The following is a 22,935-nucleotide window of genomic DNA, read 5'->3' as shown; positions in this document are numbered from 1 at the left end:
TAATTATAAGTTTTTATAAAATTAAATTTCAAAATAATTTAAATAAAATTTAAATAACTAAATAAAAATTTAAATATTAAATAATATGACATATTTATAATAATTAAAATTTTAATTAAAAAATATCATACTAAGAGTATATATGGTTCGGTTTGGTTCTGACAGTTTTATAAATTTTAAAGATTTGAACTTTTAAAATATCGGTTTTAATCAATTGAAAATTTTATTAAAATATATTGAATATATATAAATAACAACATATATATTTTCAATGTATATAAACACATATCAATTTTATGAATAAATTAGGTAACATAATTCATATATCACCAACATAATTCTCAAAATACAAATATATTATACTTAACATTTGAGAAGTGATAGAGGGAAGAAATTGAGAAGTGATAGAGGGAAGAAATTTGAGGAATGGAATAGAAGAGGGAATGATATGTTAGTACATCACTAATTGAAAAAGGATAAAAGGTGAAATTTTGTTATTTTTTTGGATAATTAAATTGCGCCAATCATTCCCTCTCTCAAATTCCCTCTCCCAATCATTTCTCTTAACATTTTTCATTACACTAAAAATCTAATAATAATTAATATTTTTTTTTATAATCTACTATAACAAGTCTTAAGTTCAATATATTTTCTCATTATTATTAATTTAAATGTGTGTTATGACCTAATAGTTTTTTTAGAACATTGAGATCCGCATCTCCTTTAGAGTGCGACTAATCCACATGGGTTAAGCATATAGCTGACAAACACACTTGATCATATAACTAGACGAGCAAAACTTGTCACCTCGAACTTGAACTCAAACCCAGAACCTTAGGGAGTATGAGGATATCCACATTTTGTTGCCGCTAGACTAGAAGATAGAATTATGACCTAATAGTTATAATACATTACTCAATCATTGTGACCTAATATTTTATCGATTTGAGCGGTTTCAGTGACATTGAATTGACAAACCAAACCGTTAGGATCGACAAACCGAACAGTTAGGATCGACAAACTAAACCGTTAGGATCGACAAATTGAACTGTTAGGATCGGTTTGGTAAAAATGAAACCGTAATGAATTTGGTTTGATATTCGATTTGATTTAAGCAGTTTCGGTTCAGTTTGAATTGTTTGGTCGATTTACTACACCCTTATATTGAACAATCTTGTAATTTCTGGAGGGTGACTACAAAAGATCTATAACAATAATTGATGAAGTAGTGCAATTCAAACAAACTAATCAAACAATGTCGGAAAATCTTTATAAATATTTGAGTAGTAGTAAAAATTGTCTTTGACCGATAGTTGATAAATAATGCCAAAAACAATCGTTCTACCAAGTAATAACTGATCATCAATATATATACGGTAAAAATAAAAGTAGAAATTCATAAAAATAATGGAAATATAGTTTTAAGAGAGTCTTAAACTGAAATAATGGAAGAATACTTAAGAAAAAAACTCTAGATTTGATAATTTCATCTCATTTGCGACTAAGACGGGAACGAACACGGACTTGAGAAATGATCATCATTCACTAAGAGGATATGAGCAGTAAACGACCCACCAACTACTCAGGATATTATTCGGATTATAAAAATCCGAGATGAAAAATTCGATTCAACTAAATAAGATGTTGAATCGAATAAAACAAAATATCAACTTAAATCTGAGTGGTGTAAAGAAAAAACAAGACAATTTTCGATGCTTAAAAGCTATCCGAGTGAGTACGAAGAAGATAAGTTTTTTTTTAAAAAGACTTGAGAACTTTTGTAGAGTGTTTTTTTTAGAATTTATTATTTGTTTATTTAATATAATTTAAAATAATTCTTACTAAATTTATAATTTTTTTTTTGCATAGCATAATTGAATAAAATCATTTCTATTCTTTATTTTGACATTTTTTTAAAATAATTATAATTAAATTTTAGTATAACTATAAATTATTCCCTACACTTTAAATTATTAAATTCAGTTCAAACATTATTTTATGGATTTAATTAGTTTCGAATTTAATCTCTCTATATATAATTTGATCCATTTTATTCGTCTGTTCAATATACCATAGATGTAACTCATTAAATCCCTTAGTATTCAGACCAAAAAAATCTCTTGATATCATAAATTTGATTATTTAATTCAAAAAGAGTTGTAATAATATCGATATATCATATATATCTTAAAAATAAATTGTAAAGAAATTCAAATATAACAAACCTATTAATAAATATCAAAATAACTCATTCCTAAATTAAATATAAATTAATGTTATGCTATTTTTTACTAAATCAAATCTCTAGATCAAATTGTTACAAAATATATAAATATTATATATGATTATAAAAATATCTTATTGAGAATTATATTAAGTAGCATGTATCTCGTGCATTTTCACGAGTAATAATATAAAAAATCATGAAAAAAATATTACGGTAAAAATTTTATGGGCGGATCAACCCACAATCCGACCCAAGTATCTATTTACTCTCACATATATCCAAATTAACCACAGCTCTCGACCCGACAATCCGAACACTTTAAAAATTAAGCATCATTATATATATATAGATTAGTTAGTTAAAAAGTTGAACTTATATTGTTAAAATATCACGCGTTTATCAAATTTTGGGTTGAATTTAAAATATAAAGTGTTATTAGCCTAGTTTGTTAAAAGATTGTACTTGTTTTGTTAGGTTGCAAGTTCGAACCATACCTATAGCATTTTTTATTTTATTTTTAACGTTTTAAATTTATGGGCGGGTCAACCCACAATTCGATCCAAGTATTCATTTACTCTCACATATATCCAAATTAACCACAACTCTCGACCCGGCAATCCGAACACTTTAAAAATTAAGCATCATTATATATATATATATATATATTTACATATAATTGGAAGCAAATATATAAATCATGTACCGTTCCAAAGAGCTTGATCTTTGGGTTTTAGAGTTATTTTAAGTTATTTTATCTAAAATTTAACCGTCACTTCATGATTCATTTAATCACAATTTTATTTTTTTATTAAAATATTAAAATTATTCTTTATTTAAAAATAGAGAAAATATAATAATAGTTTATTATTTTTACCACAAAAACCTGGTTTTATAAAAAAAAATTATCAAACAAGTTTTTTTTCCATAAAATTCACTTTTTCAAACCATCTCTAAGTACTAGAAAATGCATCAATTACATTTTAAAACTGTAGTGACAAAGAAAAAGATTGTTAAAACCTAATTTAATATAAATTAAAATGACAGCACTAATTAGACTTTTTGAAAACGTCATTTTATTATAATTTTTTAAAGATGGTTAAAATTGAGTATGTTGTAAGTTATATTTGTATGAAAAATATGATCAGATTATATATAAAAAAATTAAGTAAATAATGATTTTTTTTAAAACAAATTTAGATCTAGGCATAAATATTTTTGCTGTAACAATATTTTTGCTAAATGGACTTTTATTTTTATATATTTGATAAAGTAAAAATATATATATATATATATATATATATAAAAAGGCTCTAAGTCAACTAAATTAAAACTAAAACAAACAAACTGCCACATCACATTCAAATGTTGAACAAATATCATTATTAGATCAATATTTCAATAAACATGTGCATTAATTGGAATAATTGGTTATTATTTTCATAATGCTATATATATATATATTATAATATTTTCAAAAATCTCTCTATAAATAGCTTATTTAGAATGAAAAGGATATATTATAAAGAAGATATGGCTATTGTATATGAAGATATGGTGTTGATTAAATATGCTGAGAAAGAAGGTGATAACACTTTGATAACTATTAGTTGTCCTGATAAAATTGGATTGGGTTGTGATTTATGCAGAGTTTTATTTCAATTTGGTCTCACCATTGATAAAGCAGGTATATTGGATCTCATTTTTTTAATTTATAAAGTTTATGCATATGATTTAGGTCGTTAATCGGTTGTTTTTATGTAGATTTCTCGACCGATGGAAGATGGTGTTACTTGGTATTTTGGGTTGTTGGTAAGCAAACAACACGATGGAGTTTATTGAAGGAGAGAATGTTGAATGTCTGTCCGATATGTTTACCGGAACTTTCTAAAATTTATTACTATAAATCACAGTTTGAGAAACCTACAAGTTCGAATTTGTTTCTTTTGAAGTTCTTCCTCAACAATGATCAAAGTACACTCTTACATGGTAATCTACAATTTCTATCTTGTTTCTTATTAATAATATTTTTTAGGAATAATAAGACAATTCAAAGAAAAAAGTGATAAATTTATTGTTTAATAAATTAACATTTAAACAAATTATTATAATATAAAACTCTAGTTGGACTTGTATGATATATTTTTTTTAAACATAATGATACAATATAAAATTGGCAATTGTAGCAGCTCCGACACCGATTGATTTTGCACCTTCTAACATATCTTTTTTAGAATTTAATCTTAATAATATAAATTTTCGTATTATAAACTATTTTTAGATGTAACAAAGGTTCTTAACGAGTTGGAGCTCACGATAAGAAGAGTTAAGGTGTCCACTACACCGGAGGAGAGGATCGTGAATCTATTCTTTGTTATTGACACTAGGTATATTATTATTATTAACATGAACTAGTACTCTTCTAGCTAGCTTGTTTATAATTTGATTGTCATATTCTAAATTTTTATTGGTTTATCTTAGAGACGAGCTTCACACGAAGAAGAGACAAGACGAGACAATTAGTCTATTGAACGACACAATTGGAGTAGACATGATTACTTGTGAAATCAAACCAGTTGGTGCTGAAGTTTCAACATCCAATTCATTTATTCCTCGTGAGGAAGAGATGTATTCTCTCTTTTGTCTCCCTAACGAAATAGAGAAGAACGACGTCGGTTTATTTGTCTCTAGTCCCGTTTCTATAACTTTGGATAATACCCTTAGCCCCTCTCATTCGCGTATTCAAATTGTTTGCCAAAATCGTAAGGGTCTCGTTTATGACGTCATGAGAACACTAAAAGACAACAATATTAAGGTGTGTCATGGTCGATTTTTCACAAAAGTGAATTGCGAGTTTGATTTGTTGGTGATGAGAATAGTGGACGAGGATAAGCAAAATGAGTTGTGCTCACGTTTGAGAATGGAACTCCTATGTCCTTTGAGGATGGAGACGATGAGACGTGGACCTAACAATAACACCGAGTTGATTGTAGTTAATCCGGTTGAGGTTTTATCTAACCGTGGGAGGCCTCTAGTGTTTCATGATATCACACATGGATTAAAGTCTCTTGATGTTGGCATATTTTGGGTAAAAAAAAAAATTAGTGTTTGTTTTGTGAACATGATGATTATTTGAATATCACAAATGTTTTTCTTTTTTAGGTGGAGATAGTAAGACATAGGATTCATGATCAAGAATGGGAAGTTTACAAGATCTTACTTGATGATCATGATGATGATGGGGATGAAGACATTCCTTTCAGTAGGAATGTTATTGAAGATTGTGTTAGGAAGAAGTTGATGAGTTGGGAATGAGATCAGTAATGAATATATGATGATGACGGATCCAGGAATCCGAGTTGGGGGTGACTTAAAATTTTTTTTAAGGTGGACTCAAAAAAATAACGAGAAAATTATGAATAAAATGAGAGTGGATAAATGTAAGTTTTGTCTTTTTAAAAAAAATATATATATAAGATAAAAAAATAGTATATATATATATATATATATATATATATATATATATATATATATATATATATATATATTAAAAAAAGGTTCATGTATATTAAAAATGAAAAAAATTGTTTAAGCACAACGACAAAGCATGATATAAAAATAACAAATAAAAAATAAGAAAAAAATTATTTAAAAAGTTATCGAGCTCGTAAATTCTCGAGAAAAACGATTAACTCTCCGACAAACTCTACTAATAATTTTCCTGAACGAATCTCATAAAACATCATAATAGTAGCATTATGAATGATACACATCAGACGACTATGGTCATTGAAAGTTCGTCGATTTTTCTTCAACCAGATAGTCCATCAAAGAATGATTGTGATGTTAACCCAAATATGTAGGCTTGTTATATCAGCCGCATTAATCCAAACTTTCTCAACAACTACCTAAGACTCGGGCACACTCAATGAATCATAGTAATACTCCACAAAATGTTCCAAATACTAGTCACCCTTCGACAATGTAAAAGTAAATGAGTTGTCGATTCAACATTTTCTTGACACATACGACTAGCCATAATACAACATTTTTTCATAATCATCTGTTAAAATTTCACTATTAATAACGCTCCATCCAAAGAACGAGATATTGGATGGAATCTTTGACTCCCAAAGTTTTTTCCAATAAAAATTATATGAAATCATCTCAACGGACAACTTGTAGCAATGCCCCTACATGAAAACTACCGTATATTAAATTTAAAAAATTAAGAAATTATGAGGTAATATCACACGTAATAAGTGTCGGACCTGAGATTTCGAGGCCTGAGGCGAGCACAAAACTTGGTGCCCTCAAAGCTTAATATTCATACATATATTTTTTTATCGATTTAAATATAATAGTATTTGTAACATGAATTCTAGAAATAAAATATCATCAAAACAATATGTCATAAATAAATACTAAAAAAACAAAGAAATCCAAACAAAATATAAAATTCATATTCCGAACTAGTACATAGTCACTTGAATATTACTCGTCTCGCATTTTTTGAAGCGAAAGTATTGATCAAGTTTGCATAATCAACTTTCTCAATAATTTTTTTCTCGATAGATAACATAGCTAACCTATTTAGTCTTTCTTGCGACATAGTTGATCGAAGATAAGTTTTAATCAACTTCAATTTGGAAAAACTTATTTTTGCAGATGCAACAGTAACTGGTATAGTCAGCAAAACTCGATATGCGATATAGGAATTTGGATAACAACCATCCATTGTTTTCAAATAATTCAGCACATCAATCGCTCTTTTTGCTTCTCCGGGTAATGAATGTCTTAACAACTTTAGTTCTAGAAATAAATCTGATCCATCAATATCGGAGTGCCCATCATGTGTTAAAGAATTTTGAAGATTGACACATGAGCTCAATAGACCATCATCATCAATAGACTTCAACTTCTCCAAACTAAATAAAAACCCAAAGGTTTCTTCGTACTTTTAAAATTGCTCAAACCAAGTTTGAAGTGAAGAAAGAGCTTAATCAATTATAAATAAGAAATAATTAACTCAAAAAGATTCACCATGTTCCCGATCATTCAACTTATCATCGATGTCATTCTGGTTCACTTGCTCTACTATTTGATCGCTTGTGAAATATTTATTAAGGGTCCTACTTGGCTTTGAATTAAAGAATATTCCTTTTGTTTTTTCTTTCTTTTTTCTGCCCCAGACAATTGTTTTCTTATAGAAGGCATGCTTGATAAAACTCTAAATGCTAATCTGCATTAAAAATTTATAGATTAACCAGCATTCTATGAATATATGATTAACCACAATGTTGCACTTCCGCTATGCAATAATGCAATATACAGATTGTGAATCCACCATTCCACCAGACAAGTCCTCAACAACAAAAAATAATCAAGTAAATCGAACCAAAATCTCACCGAAATCGGAGGAAGAACTCTAGTGGGCAGTTGCGCAGTGCTGAGAAACAAGGCTGGAACGAGCGAAAAAGGCCCAAGAGCTCGGGGAAGGAGACGACTGAGTTTTCTGTTCCGATTCCGGTAAGCTGGAGGATCTACGACGGGCTTGAGGTTTGAGGAAAGTGTTTCATTTTCTTTTTCCAAAATGCTTGTTCTTATTTTTTTTTCTCTTCCCTTGATTTTGTTGATAAATGAGAATCATGCGATTCTTTTCTCCAAGTAAGATAGTGTTTTTTACTTTTATTTTTTTGGATACAAATTAAGTTAGGGCTTATCATTGATAGGTTATCAATTATTATTTATGGACTTTTTAAAAATAAGTCCATGAACATATCATTATAATTTTTTTTTTTGAAGATTTTAGTGTCCCAAAATTATTTGGACCTGAGGCAATTGTCTCATTTATTACTCAGCAGGTCCGACTTGAACGTAATATCACTTTTTTTTTGGGCGGGCTACATATGATCCGCCATCCTGCCTATGATCATATTATCTCTATTATTTTCTTTTTGAATCATTTCTACTACATATACCACAAATATAAATATTTCGCGTACAAATTAACTTCTTTTAAAGTATATTGTAAATGTCGCAAAATAATTATGTATACAAGTTATTTTCTTCTTATTTTTTCTTTTTCATTCTTGGCTTGACTAGATGGAAATTGTTCCAAAATCATAGATAATAGTATAATTTAGCTGTTCATTGTTTAATGTATTCATCACTAAAACGTGATACACACTCTTAATTACCTTCTTCTATGTACCTTGACTCTTAACTATCATTAGTTTTGGCTTTATTTGAAATTATACGCGTTTTTTATTATCAAAATTGTACTTCATTAATATAATATCTAAGTTATAATTAGTAAACTTTAAGCAGTCAATAATGATATCTTTCATGTTTATATTAAATTCTGTTTAAAAGGATAAAATATTTGATTTTTTTATTAATGTTATGTCAATGTACATGTACATGATTGTGGTTAGGATAATAATTGGGCGATTCGACGCGGGGAATGCATTTACCGTTTTCGTCCCGTTTTTTTTCGGAGATTTTTTACTACCATCCCCGTCCCATTCGGTTTCGTTGATTCCCCGCGGAAAACCGTTTATACCATATTCTCAAAAATAAATAATTTTTTTATTTAATCAAATTATATAAACAATTTTTTTAATATAAAATATATTGTAATATATTAAAAATTAAAATTAAAACTCTTATAAAATATAATAAAAAATAAATATATTTGTAATTTTATATATTTAATTACATTTTTAATATTTGGGGCATAATCGGGATGAAATTGGAGTGGTTCGGGGCGGGGGCACAAATACCATCCCCGGTCAACTATTGGTCAAACCGGAGAAAAACCGCCACAAACGAGGCAATTCTGTTCGGTTACCGGGGCGGTTTCAAATTATCATCCTTAATTGTGAGACCATTATAATTTTACCAATTTAAAAAAATTTATAAGTAAAGTCATAAGCCATAGTACTATTTTCCTTTACAAAGACAATTTTATTAATTTAAAAAATATATGTAAAGTCATAAGCCATAACAACTATAATTAGAACTCTTAGTTCAAATATATTTATATTTACAAATTATCTTTGATCAATCAACATGTATTCTTAATTATTTTCATAAAAATCATTTTTCACAACATAAATTATAACCAACCCACATGGTTATAAGCAACCCAAGTGGTCCTCGTCTTCATCTTAAAAAAGATGAATAGTATAGGATCGACGCGTTATCTCTTGAATAAGAAAATGTTTTAAAAAAATGCAATAAACAAACGACTATCTTCTTCCCCCATTGCTTTAGGATTGTCAAGAAGCAAATTATGAACTTTTGTAATGAATTGGTACAAATGTGATCACAAGCATCCATTTCAATTCTTACTTGGTTTAAGGGTTTGTCCAGAAGCAAATTATGAAATTTCACAACTCACAAGCATCCAATTCAACATTGTACCAAATGGGTCCACTAAAGAAAATATAAATTTTCAATGTAAAATAATCAAACCCTTATTAATTTCCACTCATTGGATGACACCTCTTCCAACGTATAAATACTTAACTAATTTAATTTAAGCCATAATATATATATAGCCAATAAATCTCTAAAACTTATTCTTGATTGATTATAATTTCATTAAATCTTCCCAACGGATCATATAGTTTCATTTAAATTTATCAAAAACAATAATCACAAACAGGACTTTAAACCTAGAGACTGACATATATAATGATCGGTTTAAATTTTTTTTTATTTTTTGGGGGGAAAACTACCAATATAAATAAAAAAAAAAAACTACATCAGTTTGGTATTAAGGAAAAACAAATATTTGTCTTAATTTCAGAATTTAACAACAAATGAATAATCTAAACGCGGAATAAAAGAAATGAATACAACAATCAACCACTCAAACAACAATTAGTGTATAATCTCGCCTTAAAAATACTAGGTTGCATGACTTCATCATAATCCATGTTTCAATTTTGACATAAACACCAATTTTACTCATTCTTGGGAATTCGTCTTCAAGTACAGATGAGGGAGCTGCAATTAGGGGTGAACATAATTTGAGTTTACCCAAATCCAACCCTAACCCAAACCCAAAATATTAATTTGGGTTGGGTTGGGTTGAGTATGGGTTATGTTTAATTTGAGTTGGGTTAGGGTTACCCAAATTACTCAAATTATATAAATTTAATTTAATTCTCTATTATTAATCTAATATAAATCAATCATCTTACAACTTTAAGTCGAACATGATTTTTATTTTAACACGTTTTCACACTTATAACACGTTTTTTCAGGCATTTAACACGGTTTCACGTTTTTGGCACGTTTAACACGTTTTCACACTAATAACATGTTTTTCACGTTTTTGTCACGTTTAACAAGTTTTGACATATTTAATACGTTTAACACGTTTTTCACAAGTTTAACACATTTTTCACGTTTTTGGCACGTTTAACACGTTTTTGACATATTTAATACGTTAACACATTTTTAATAAGCTTAACACGGTTTTACGTTTTTGGCAAGTTTAACACGTTTTTAACATTTTAACATGTTTAACACATTTTTGATATGTTTAACATATTTTTTACACGTTTAACACGTTTTTCACACATTTAACATGTTTTTCACGTTTTTCGCATGTTTAACACGTTTTTGACATATTTAACACGTTTTTCACACGTTAACCCGTTTTTCACATTTTTGGCACGTTTAACACGTTTTTGACTCATTTAACACATTTTTAGCATATTTAACACATTTTGGTACGTTTAACATGTTTTTCACGTTTTTGGCACGTTCTTGGCACGTTCTTGACACGTTTAACACGTTTTTGACATTTTAACACGTTTAACACGTTTTTGCACATTTAACATATTTTTGACATGTTTAACATGTTTTTTGCACGTTAACACGTTTTGACAAGTTTTAACACGTTTTTGACATGTTGAACATGTTTAACACATTTTTGACTCATTTAACACATTTTTAGCACATTTAACACGTTTTGGTACGTTTAACACATTTTTCACGTTTTTGGCATGTTTTTTGCATGTTCTTGGCATGTTTAACACGTTTTTGACATTTTAACACGTTTTAACACGTTTTTGCATATGTAACATATTTTTGACATGTTTAACATGTTTTTTGCACATTAACACGTTTTGACAAGTTTTAACACGTTTAGCACGTTTTTGACATGTTGAACATGTTTAACACGTTTTTGACTCATTTAACACATTTTTAGCACATTTAACACGTTTTGGTACGTTTAACACATTTTTCACGTTTTGGCACGTTTAACACGTTTTTGATATTTTAACACGTTTAACACGTTTTTGCACAGTTAACCTATTTTTGACATGTTTAACATGTTTTTTGCACGTTAACACATTTTGACAAGTTTTAACACGTTTTTGGCACGTTTAGCACATTTTTGACATGTTGAACATGTTTAACACATTTTTAACTTATTTAACACATTTTTAGTACGTTTAACAAAATTTTCATATTTTTGGCACTTTCTTGGCACGTTTAACACGTTTTGACATTTTAACACGTTTAACACGTTTTTGCACATTTAACATATTTTTGACATGTTTAACATGTTTTTTTGCACGTTAACACGTTTTGACAAGTTTTAACACGTTTTGGATATGTTTAACACGTTTTCACGTTTTTGACACGTTTAACACGTTTTCACGTTTTGGCACATTAAACATGTGAAAAACGTATTAAATGTGAAAAAATGTGAGAAATATGTTAAACGTGTCAAAACGTGCTAAAAACGTGGAAAACGTGGAAACTATGATAAACGTGTTAAACGTGCCAAAAACTTGAAAAACGTGTGAAAATGTGTTAAACAAGTCAAGAATGTGAAAACGTGTCAAAATGTATTAAATGTGTCTTAATCGAGAAAAACGTGTCAAACGTGTTAAACATGTCAAAAACATGAAAAACGTGTTCAACGTGTCAAAATGTGTTAAATGTGTCAAAAACGTGTTAAACGTGTCAAAATGTGTTAAACATGTTAAACATGTGAAAAACGTGTTAAACGTGTGAAAAACGTGTTAAACGTGACAAAAACGTGGCAAAAACACAGAGAATGTGGAAAACATGTGAAACGTGTCAAGACGTGCCAAAAACGTGAAAACATATTAAACATGTCAAAAACGTGAAAAATGTGTGAAAATGTGTTAAATATGCTAAAAACGTGTTAAACGTGTCAAGAATGTGAAAAACGTGAAAAATATGTTAAACGTGTCAAAATGTGTCATAATCGTGAAAAAACGTGTCAAACGTGTCAAAAATGTGTTAAACATGCCAAAAACATAAAAAAATGTATTCAACGTGTCAAAAATGTGTTAAACGTGTCATAAACGTGTTAAAGATGTCAAAAACGTGTAAAAAACGTATTAAATGTATTAAAAACGTGAAAAAATGTGTTAAACTTGTCAAAAACGTGTTAGACGTGGCAACACGTGACAAAAACGTGAAAAATGTGGAAAACGTGTTAAACATGTCAAAAACGTGTTAAACGGATAAAAATGTGTTAAATGAGTCAAATACATGTTAAATGAAAAAACAATTTGAGTTACTCAACCTAACCCATACCCAACCCATATTAGTAAATAATATGGGTTGGATAAATTTAATTTGGGTTGAATATGAGTTTGGTAATACGGGTTGGGTTTACTCGTTTGCTTACCCCTAACTGCAATCAAACGTAATGCTCCTCTAAACTTCATCAACACTACATTGCACCCTAGAAAATGCTCTTGAATTTCGTTCCGTCCAAACATGATAAACAAATAACACATTCGAATGGAATTGATCACCCCTTACTTTCATAATAGCAACTTCTTCATGTTCATCCACCTCTTAAGAAAATTAAGGAGAACCATGGACTTAGCAAATCTACCCCACAAATCCAAAGTAAACGGGCAACACTCAATCAAATGATTCAAAGCCTCTTTACTACTATCACATAAAAGCACCTCGTATCTGAAATGTTCATAAATCTTTTAAACTTATCACGAGTAGAAAGTCTTTCTCAAAATACCAACCACAAAATAAATTGATACCTAGAAATAATCTTAGAAGACCATACAACATGAGACCATCAAACAATATCCCTTTATCCCGAATTTAATTTATCCGTGGTTGAAAGTAATATCCCTTTATCATGAATTTAATTTATCCGTGGTTGAAAGTTAGTTTCTAAGGTTCTGATTTGGGCTAGAGTAGTTAAATATGGAATTTATCATTTAGAATAATAGATCTTAATTATCTTAAGATTAGGGATGACAATGAGATTGCATTACCATCACTCTCGTTTTATTTTAGGGATTGTTTTTACTAACATCCATGTCTCCCGTTCGTTCTAGGAATTCCCGCGGTATATTATTTATACAATATTCTTAAAAGAAAAAATTATATTATTAAGAAATAATTAAAATCAGGATAGAGTCGAGTACACAAATATCATCCGATCAAATCGATAAAAAAAGCACTCTATTTTAATCGAAATCATGACACTATAAACTTTTGATGAGAGCTTGAAATGATAAATTTTAAACAAAATTAAGCACTTTTCAAAGTTTAGGATGAAACGGAAGGTTTTGTATGGTGATAGTCATCCAGCAAATTGTAGCCACGTGTTTAAGAGAATCGGCATCTTCAACGGTCATCGATAGTTAACTGTTTGTATATCTCTTCTTCTTCATCATCATCTTCCTCAAGTGGGCCTTCTTTTCCTCCATTGAAGGAGATCCGAATTTCAAAGGAATCTCCTCTTTTCTTCCATAATAAACTCAAACTATTTCAACAGATCTAACGAAACTGAAATCATCACAACAAAATGAGAGCTCTCAATTCTCATATTGTCCTCATTGATCATTCTCTTCAATCAGCTACGCAAATCGCTTCCTCAAGTTTTTCCTACCTCAAAACTTCCAAAATATTCCATCGAAATACTCATAGACGTAACAGTAACAGTAACAGTACTACTATCTCGTCATCCGCAGTTCCAGTGCCATCGATTCGATCCCCAAACGTTCGTAGGCCACGCGATCGAACATCGCCTGGAAATGGACAGACAGCGGTTTCGGTTTCGTGGAATTCATCTCGATCGGAAGAAGTATCTGAACTGGAAATGTTTCTAGATCTAGTACCTTTAAGGATGAGGAATGATCTGTTCACGCATCCGGATGTTGGACAACTGATTGAAGTAGTAATGGATTTAGGAAGAAAGCCTTTGGCTAGGTTTCCTTTTGGCGATTGGATGATTTCTGAACAGATAGTGAAACCTGAGGATTTAGATCATGCTATATCGAAGGTGAGATTTATGAAATACTTTATTATACTTTATTTGAAAAGTTTTTGAGAAAGTATTGTATATTATTCAGGTTGGTGAGTTTTCAGATGATAATCGTTCAGGAATTAATAGTTCGTTACATCGTATAAGTGCTATACGAAATCGAAAAAGTCAAATCATAGGTCTTACTTGTCGAGTTGGTCGAGCTATTATGGGTAGTGCAGAGATTATTCGTGATCTTATTGAAGGAGGAGACTCGATCTTGGTTGTAGGACCTCCAGGAGTTGGTAAAACAACCTTGATCAGGTTATTGGTTGTTCTTAGTCAATCTTTTAAGTTCTTTTCCTAAATTTTGTTTGTTTACAGCTTTCTTTTTGTGCATTATTTATATGTTGGTGTCAGTATCAACTGGTTTGGTAATTATTATTGTAGTGAAGATGAAGAAGAAGATTCAAAATGATATTATTGTAATGATCTTGATTCTTGAATACAAATTGTTGCAATTAACAATCTAATTTCTAGAATATTTATTAGGGAAATTGCCAGAATGTTGGCTGATGAGCGGAAGAAAAGGGTTGTCATTGTAGATACCTCAAATGAGATAGGTGGTGATGGGGATGTTCCTCATTCTGGTATTGGTTTTGCTAGACGGATGCAAGTTCCTAACGTAGATATGCAACACAATGTAAGTGTTAGAATCAAGCTTGGATTCTCTGTTATTCTAATAGCTGATCTCATTTCTTGACTGATTATTAATTAGGTAATGATTGAAGCTGTTGAAAATCATATGCCTGAAACCATTATAATTGATGAGATTGGAACTGAGCTTGAAGCTATGGCCGCCAGTACAATTGCTCAAAGGGGAGTTCAGCTTGTTGCTACAGCCCATGGAATGACAATCGATAACATAATAAAGAATCCATCTTTGCAGATTCTTGTTGGCGGCATAGAGGTAGTATAAACCTACATTCCTTTCCATAGTTTACTAACTTCTTTTTTTATTAACTAACTCTCAACCATTCCATTAAATGTTAGGGTTCAAAATGCAACTTATTTTGGACCAATATCTTAATTATTCATAAGAAATGATGAAATTTCATGAATACTAACCCAAGATTGACTTGTTTACCTAGCTTGTTTTGGAAGAGTCTAGAATACAATATAAGCCTCCTCTAAGTTATTTTGGACCTTAATTTGGTTTATCATGAAATAGTAATAGTCTTGAATTAAGAGACTCTCAGGATTGATGCCCGTTTCAAGGAAAATACCCTAGTCTAAAACAAACATCTTGTTTTAATTCTATTGAATAAATTATAAGTATTTTTCAATCACTTGAAATTATAATCAAAACAAACAACCAGAAAAAGTTTTAAAAGAAATGACTTAACATTGATAAGAACTCAATTTTTATTACATTGATAAGGTAAAATTGAGTAAGCTGATACATTGTTAAGGTATATTTTTTGTAAATTCTATCCGAAGTGGTTAAGTTAAGTATGGCTCCAATTGATTATTGGGATAATGCTGGATTAAGTTGCTATTATAAATGATTAGAACTGCATTTCGCTAAACAGAATTACATTATTATATTGTGCAGAGTGTTACTCTTGGTGACGAGGAAGCTAGAAAAAGGAAAGTGCAAAAAACAATCTTAGAAAGGAAAGGACCTCCAACTTTTTCGTCTGCAGTTGAGCTGATTTCAAAAACCGAGTGTCGTGTTCACCACCGTCTTGATGCAACTGTAGATACTATATTAGCTGGTTTGTAGTTACTACTGTCCATAATCACATACTATGTCATATTTTAGTTTAACCCTAATTAAGTTTCCATTTTCTTGACTATAGGCAAGTCTCCTTTATTTGAAATTCGTTATATGGATGCTGAAACTAGTATATCATTGGAGTCAACCCCCTCAACATCTGAGGAGAAGCATATAGATGATAAGCCAGACGTGAGTGACAAGGAAGAGGAAAGACCCGAAACTGAATCTGAAACGAAAAATAGAAATGAACATTATGCATACAGTATCAAGAAATCAGACAACCAGAGCATGCCAGTATATGTTTACATTTACAAGGTGAGATCTAAGCATATGACACTAAAACATTATGTTACAATGACAATAATTAACACTACTACTATTATTACTGCAGCAAATCCTTGAAATGGATGTTGTTCAAGTTGCAAGTGTAATGGGGCTGGAGGATGTAGTTGTCACTGATGATATTGAAGTAGCAGATGCCATTTTAGTCTGCAGCTCTGAGTTGAAACAGAACCCGTGGATCCGAAGAGTCTCTAAATTTCACCAAGTGCCTGTATTTGTTATAAAGGTAACTCATCCCACCCCCCATCCATGATGACGGTTGGATTTAAATTTAATTTGAAAATTTTGCAGTCGAATACAATGGCACAAATGGTGAAGGCATTGAGGATGATCCTTGGAATGGATTCCTTTGCTTCTTCGACAACAAAACCGCCTCTCAAAGGTTCTAATTCCTTGGACATTGAAATCGAAGATGATGATACTCCTCCAAAGAGGAAACCTTCACTTGAGGAGATTGATGCCTTAGAGGTAACTAACAAAACCAACCGAGTTTTGACTCAGACCAAAACCAAATAAAAACAGAATGAAGAGAAGATTGCGATTTCCCTCATTTAGAGCAATTTAGAATGGTTGATTTTATATGAATCATTTTCATATACATTAATTGTTAAATTTGTAACAGGAGGTTCGGCTTGCGATAGAGTATATAGTGATTCCGGGTGGAGAGGCAGTTGAACTTCTGCCAAGGCGGTCTGACATTGTAGCACGACAGCTTGAGCTTGTCGAAAGCTATCAATTGGCTGCAGAGTATTCTGGAACAGAGGTTAACCCGAGGTTACACATTCTTCCTCAAAAACTTCAAAGCAAGTCTTCCAAAAACGAGACTAAAATGGCGGGTAACGATGTTGGTAAGCTCCCGTTATTGCCTTAAATACATATATATTTTTTACCAATTTACGTTGAATTGTAAATATTCATTCAACAATTGATCTCGATTTCTTCAACCTTTGGTTGAGGCATGTTGTATAGTCTTGATGTAAAACAATTCTCTAAATTATTATTTGTCAATATCAATTCTTATAATGTGAAAAAGATTTCAATTCATCGTGTTTCTAATTGTTAACTACCTTCTTCTTTCCAAAATTAAAGCTTGTGTTTAAATTATTGTCACTACTATACAAATGAGAGAATGAGGAACCTTCTAAACACTTTTTTGGAGCCATGGACTTTGAAAATGCTTTTTTATTTTTAATTTCTGGTCTGAATTTTGAATTTCAAAAAATTTGTCGTCAAACCTCTTAATTCGTTAAAATCCGATAACTAAATTAGTGACATTAATTTTTTATTTATAAATATAATGTAAATAATAAATTAAAAGTGATTGAACAATTAAAAATAAAATCTCGTTTAATATAATTTTAATAATAAAGAAACTCAAATTTTGAAGTAAAAAAAAAAGATTGAATTTTATTTAAATCCAATTTGACAATCTAACTAATAATAGTCTCAAATATAATTTAATTAAACATTCTTGACTATTTTTTATTTAAATTAATATTTGTGAATTTAATTTGAAAAAGTTTTTTAAATTGTTATTGAGGATAAATTATTAAAATGAATTTTTGTACTTACAATTGTATATTTGATGTCTTTTTATATTTTGTAATGGGTGAAATAATGATATTTTAATATATATAATATATATATATATATTAAATTAAAAAAACTCAATACTAAATGTTAAGTTTAAGATAGTATAGGGCCATCAGAGTTTTTATTTTTTTTATAAAGGAATATATATAAGTACATTATTTAAATAAAAACAAAATAACAATAATAAGTCAAACAATTGGGCCTCCATGGGCCCACTATCCGCTCCATTACATTATAGACTCCTAGATAAGCCATTTTCATTGTAGGGCCACCCAAATTATTCAAAATAGGCTTACAATTATTTCTTTGCGTCATTTATATTTATATATATATATATATATATATATATATATATATATATATATATATATATATATAAATATAAATGACTTAATTAGAATAAATTAATTGATATATACTAATAACACTTTAGGTTGAGGAAGAGTTGTGTTTTTCTCTATAATATTATAGTTTTTTAATTGTGTAGAATATCTATAATGAGATTCTTAATCCACGAAGATGTTTAAGTGATTAAAATAGTCATTAAAAATTCAAAAGTTATTAAATCGATTCGGATTCAAATAGAAAACATCCTCCGTCTCTTTGAAAAGCTCATTCAGTTGAATTTTCTTTCAAATGCCTCTCTTAAAAAAAATAAAATGAAAATAGAAACATTCAATTGCATGAATAAATGATATTTTATAATAATTAGGATAAATATTCAACTCGTTTAGTTTCTTTCTTATAACAATATCCATTTTAACAATCCACCCGTTGTAATTTCCAAACTAAAACAAATTACGACGGAGAAGACAATGGTGATGAATTTTGTCGGAGTTTTCGACGATCCTCCGTTCCCGAATACCAAGCTAAAAAAATCACCTTGGTCATTACCATTATTATTGTTACTATGACTTTTCGGGCTGCTATCTATCCCACTACCCGTGTATGAAGGGTATGTTTGGCTCGCACTTGTGTCCCTATTTAAAAAATATACACACATATTATTTATCTTATAAATGTGACTTAGCATCTTCTTAAAATCAAACAAGATTAAAAAAAAGTGGTATTAGTTGTCCAAACGTATATATTCTATCTATTATTTCTAATGGTTAATTATAGGAAGAGAATATTTCCTAAGAAGTGTTTGTTTTGAGAAAAGTGTATGTTGAGATTAAAAAAATGATTTAATTTTTTTTTAAGACCCATTGGTTAAATTTCACTTAATTAAGTAACTATATTAAATAAATAATTTATTTTAATAAAAGTTGAATCTTGAAAATTGAGTAATATGAAAAGGGTACTTGATTGGTTGTGTGATGTCCACTAAACTAAAAAATATCTTATGTAGGACCAAAAAGCATATTTTCAGGAATATCACTTTTTTGAAAGCTGGAAAAATCAATTTGTTTTTATATTTTATTATTAATGATTTGTAAGTTGTAACTAAAATATATATTATCCAACAAGGCTATACAAATAAGTCTTCTTCACTTTATTATTATGCATGTGTTTCTTTAAATATGAAAGTGATTTTGTCTAATTGAATATTGTATTATTAAATAAATCATTAATGCAATTAAATTAAATTAAAAATAATAATAATAATTACCTGGTTCCGCCGAAGACACCTGCGCCTGAGGTAAGTCGGTCGATAAAAGTAACCGATTTTGGATCCAAACTAGAGGCTTTAGCATATTGCGTGCTAAACTCTTGTCCCGAAGGAACAAAATATGCCCCGTTTACTAAAATGTCCCCATCGGTCCTCCAATTCCAATTCGACCATTTTCCTTCATCCGCATCTAATCGTCTCGTCACCTACGCGTACAACATACACATGTCCTCAATCGTCATTTCACAACAATCGAAATCAAAATCGTTATTTTATTCATCTCATCTAAATATCCACACCTCCTTCGCATTAGGATCTGTTGGGGCCATGTAACGATTGCCTTGACTATTGATTGTCGGTGAAGCACTCCCGCCGATGGCGTACATTTGCCACTCCGTAAAATCATTGTTGACTACATGAATATATCCGAATCGACATCTCGGCATCCTTTGCACTAATCCCTTCCCAAAGTGATTGAATGCTATTGTCACCTATTAAATTGTGTTTTTTCGTATCATTCTTAGTATAAATGATTTTTTAGACATTTGAGAAGTGTAACTTACAAATAACCATAATTCTTAAATACTTGTATTACAAAATATGATAATGAATAATATTCTTAATGTTGGCCTCATTATAATATTCTTAATGATTGAGTTATGAGTACCAAGAGAAAAAGATATATGAAAATTAGAAACTTAAAAAGAAAACAATGTTGTATGATAAGCCTAATTATATAATTTTAGTTGTAAATCTACACTATTATTTAGATAAAGTGTTAAAAAGTGAAAAAAAAAATTGACTATCAAAATTCTTAGCTTGATCATCATTAAAAGAAATGCACAAAATTGAAGTGATTATAAATGTAGTCATCATTCATAGCTTTTTAAATAAAATAAAATAAATAAAAAAATTATTTAAAAAAAAAGTATATTATAAAAGTCAGTACCAACCAAAGCTGGTTTTATCTTGTTTTTTTTTTATAAAAATATATCTTTCATAAAATAAAATAAGAATTTTTAATTAATTTAATTATTAAATTTAATAAAATAATTAAGGACTTGTTTGAATTTGAGTTTTTTTTAACTTAAATTATTTAAAAAACAACATTTGTAAGTATGTAGTTTTTTTTTAAAAATAAAATAATTTAAAAAATATTAATATATAATAATAAAATAATAAATATTTTAATTAATAAATAATAAATAAAATAATAATCATTATATAAAATAATACATAATCAATTAAAATACCTTTTATTTAAAAAAAATAAAAATTATATTATTATTATGTATAAAATATCTTTCAAATATTTTTTTAAAAAACCAATCCAAATAGGTTTATCGATTTTCAAGTTATTCGAGTTTTTATATTCGATTTCTTCGAAAATAAAATTCGAATTCGGTTGAATTTCAATACAGACCAAATATTAAACACTCCTAAACCCGCCCACCAAATATTTTTTAAATTAAAAAAAAAAAAAAAGTTTTAGATGGATTAAAAAAAAACCTGCATTCCTGAGTCTGGAAAGTAACGATCATCATGACCCAACAACATAACTTCATCATGATTCGAAAAATAGCAATTCGAAATCGTAATCGCAGTCGACCCCATAATCGCATCGATTAACCCATCAGTACAACGAGACAAGCTACAATGATCAATCCAAATATTCCTCGATGAAAATATCGATATCCCATCTCCATCCGATCTCCCTCTATGTCCAACATGACTCGGACTCGATCGAATATCCGTATTCCCAGTCGGAACACAATTCCTAATTTCAATCCCATGAACAATCACATGATTCACATACTGAATCGTCAAACACCCACCTCCAGTAATCACAATCTCAGCCCCCCTACCATCAATTGTCTTATAACTGTTAATTATCAGTTCGTGTCTTAATCTGATTAACATATTAGCAGAGAAGATAATCCAGAGTGGTTCTTCTTGAATCACGGCATGTCGGAGTGTTCCCGGAGTTGGGTTTGCGGCATCTTTGTCGGAGGAATCTGTTACTACGTAGATTCGACCGTTTTTACCTCCCATTGCTGATTGTCCGAATCCGATTCCGCAATCGGCTAGATTTTGACGGTTGTGAGACCAGTTTGGGTCGCATCTCCAACAATCGTCAATTGGGTTGCCTGTTAGACAATCTGGAATGTTGGTATTGGTGATTTTGGATTGTTCTATGATTTGTCTTCTTGAAATTGAAGCGTTTAGTTTGTTTTGAAGATCTTGAACTACATGTTCTGGGTATGGGTGTTGGTGAGGGAGAGATAGATTGAATGAAGAAGAAGATTGAATAAGAATTGGGAAGAGGATTGTGATTGTGATGATGATGATGATGATAATGCATTGGGTTGGAAACATAATGGGAATCTGGGTTTGAGAAATGTTTGGTTTTAGTAATTGATATTGATGGGGGGAAGGGTATAAATTGATTGTGAAAAAAGGGTTCTTGATTTGGATAAAATTTGTGAGGAGAAAAGGAATGAGTAGGACAGAAAGAAAGGTTTTTTTTTATGGATAGAAAAGAAAAGGAGAAAAAGAGAGAGTTTATGAATGGAGAAATGTGTGTTTTGGGGTATTACTTTCTTCTTCTTGTTGAAAGAAAATTAGGGTTTTGATGGATATGGCTGATGGGGAGAGGGTTTAAAGATTCTTTGCGGCTGGAGAAGGTGGCTTTTCTTTCACTTTGCACGTCTTGGCTGCGTGTTTATGTTTGTGTGTGTATTGTGTGAGAGAGAAAGATAATTGATTGGTGATGGAAGCAAGTTTAGATTTTTGAAAGGCTCGCCAAGGAAGAAAACTTTTATTATTTTAAGTGTATAATCTTTTATATAAAAATTAATATAAAATAATTAAATATACACATAATAAAAATATTCTTGTCACTATTTTAACTAAGCTATCGTTTAAAGTTTGGGGTGTTCAAGTAGACGAAATGCCACAACCATGCCCGCCTTCGTATTCTTCCTTGACGATGGATAAGAACAACCGAGTTATTGGACAAGTCAATGGCTATCTCCGTGATTTCTCGACTAATAAAAAAAATTTGAAAAGAAAAATGATCATAATAGTTGTGTGATCATTTCCCC

The 22,935-nt window shown here is 29.8% G+C and overlaps 3 protein-coding genes across 3 annotated transcripts; 2 read left to right on the top strand and 1 right to left on the bottom strand.

Annotated features, from left to right (window-relative positions):
• The first annotated feature begins 3,757 nt into the window (after window positions 1-3,757).
• Window positions 3,758-5,539, top strand: LOC124909880 (ACT domain-containing protein ACR10-like). The gene is made up of 5 exons (XM_047450511.1): window positions 3,758-3,911; window positions 3,989-4,213; window positions 4,506-4,611; window positions 4,706-5,312; window positions 5,387-5,539. The coding sequence occupies exons 1-5, from the start codon at window positions 3,758-3,760 to the stop codon at window positions 5,537-5,539; spliced, it is 1,245 nt and encodes a 414-aa protein (XP_047306467.1).
• An 8,413-nt stretch (window positions 5,540-13,952) lies between these two features.
• On the top strand, window positions 13,953-17,686 carry LOC124945109 (protein SEEDLING PLASTID DEVELOPMENT 1). Its single transcript, XM_047485486.1, has 9 exons — window positions 13,953-14,543; window positions 14,614-14,828; window positions 15,057-15,207; window positions 15,283-15,474; window positions 16,120-16,282; window positions 16,367-16,599; window positions 16,676-16,852; window positions 16,918-17,094; window positions 17,249-17,686. The coding sequence occupies exons 1-9, from the start codon at window positions 14,067-14,069 to the stop codon at window positions 17,495-17,497; spliced, it is 2,034 nt and encodes a 677-aa protein (XP_047341442.1). The 5' UTR covers window positions 13,953-14,066; the 3' UTR covers window positions 17,498-17,686.
• Window positions 17,687-18,898: 1,212 nt separating this feature from the next.
• Window positions 18,899-22,640, bottom strand: LOC124910572 (probable pectate lyase 5). Its single transcript, XM_047451243.1, has 4 exons — window positions 21,341-22,640; window positions 20,131-20,322; window positions 19,832-20,037; window positions 18,899-19,199 (listed from the first exon to the last, which is right to left on the bottom strand). Exons 1-4 carry the CDS (start codon window positions 22,205-22,207, stop codon window positions 18,962-18,964), a joined length of 1,503 nt encoding a protein of 500 aa, XP_047307199.1. The 5' UTR covers window positions 22,208-22,640; the 3' UTR covers window positions 18,899-18,961.
• Window positions 22,641-22,935: the final 295 nt, after the last annotated feature.

The sequence above is a fragment of the Impatiens glandulifera genome, chromosome 7 (genome assembly GCF_907164915.1).
Source record: "Impatiens glandulifera chromosome 7, dImpGla2.1, whole genome shotgun sequence".
NCBI lineage: Eukaryota > Viridiplantae > Streptophyta > Magnoliopsida > Ericales > Balsaminaceae > Impatiens > Impatiens glandulifera.
The sequence above is the reverse complement of the archived record's forward strand: the minus strand, read 5'-3'. Positions and strand labels throughout refer to the sequence as shown.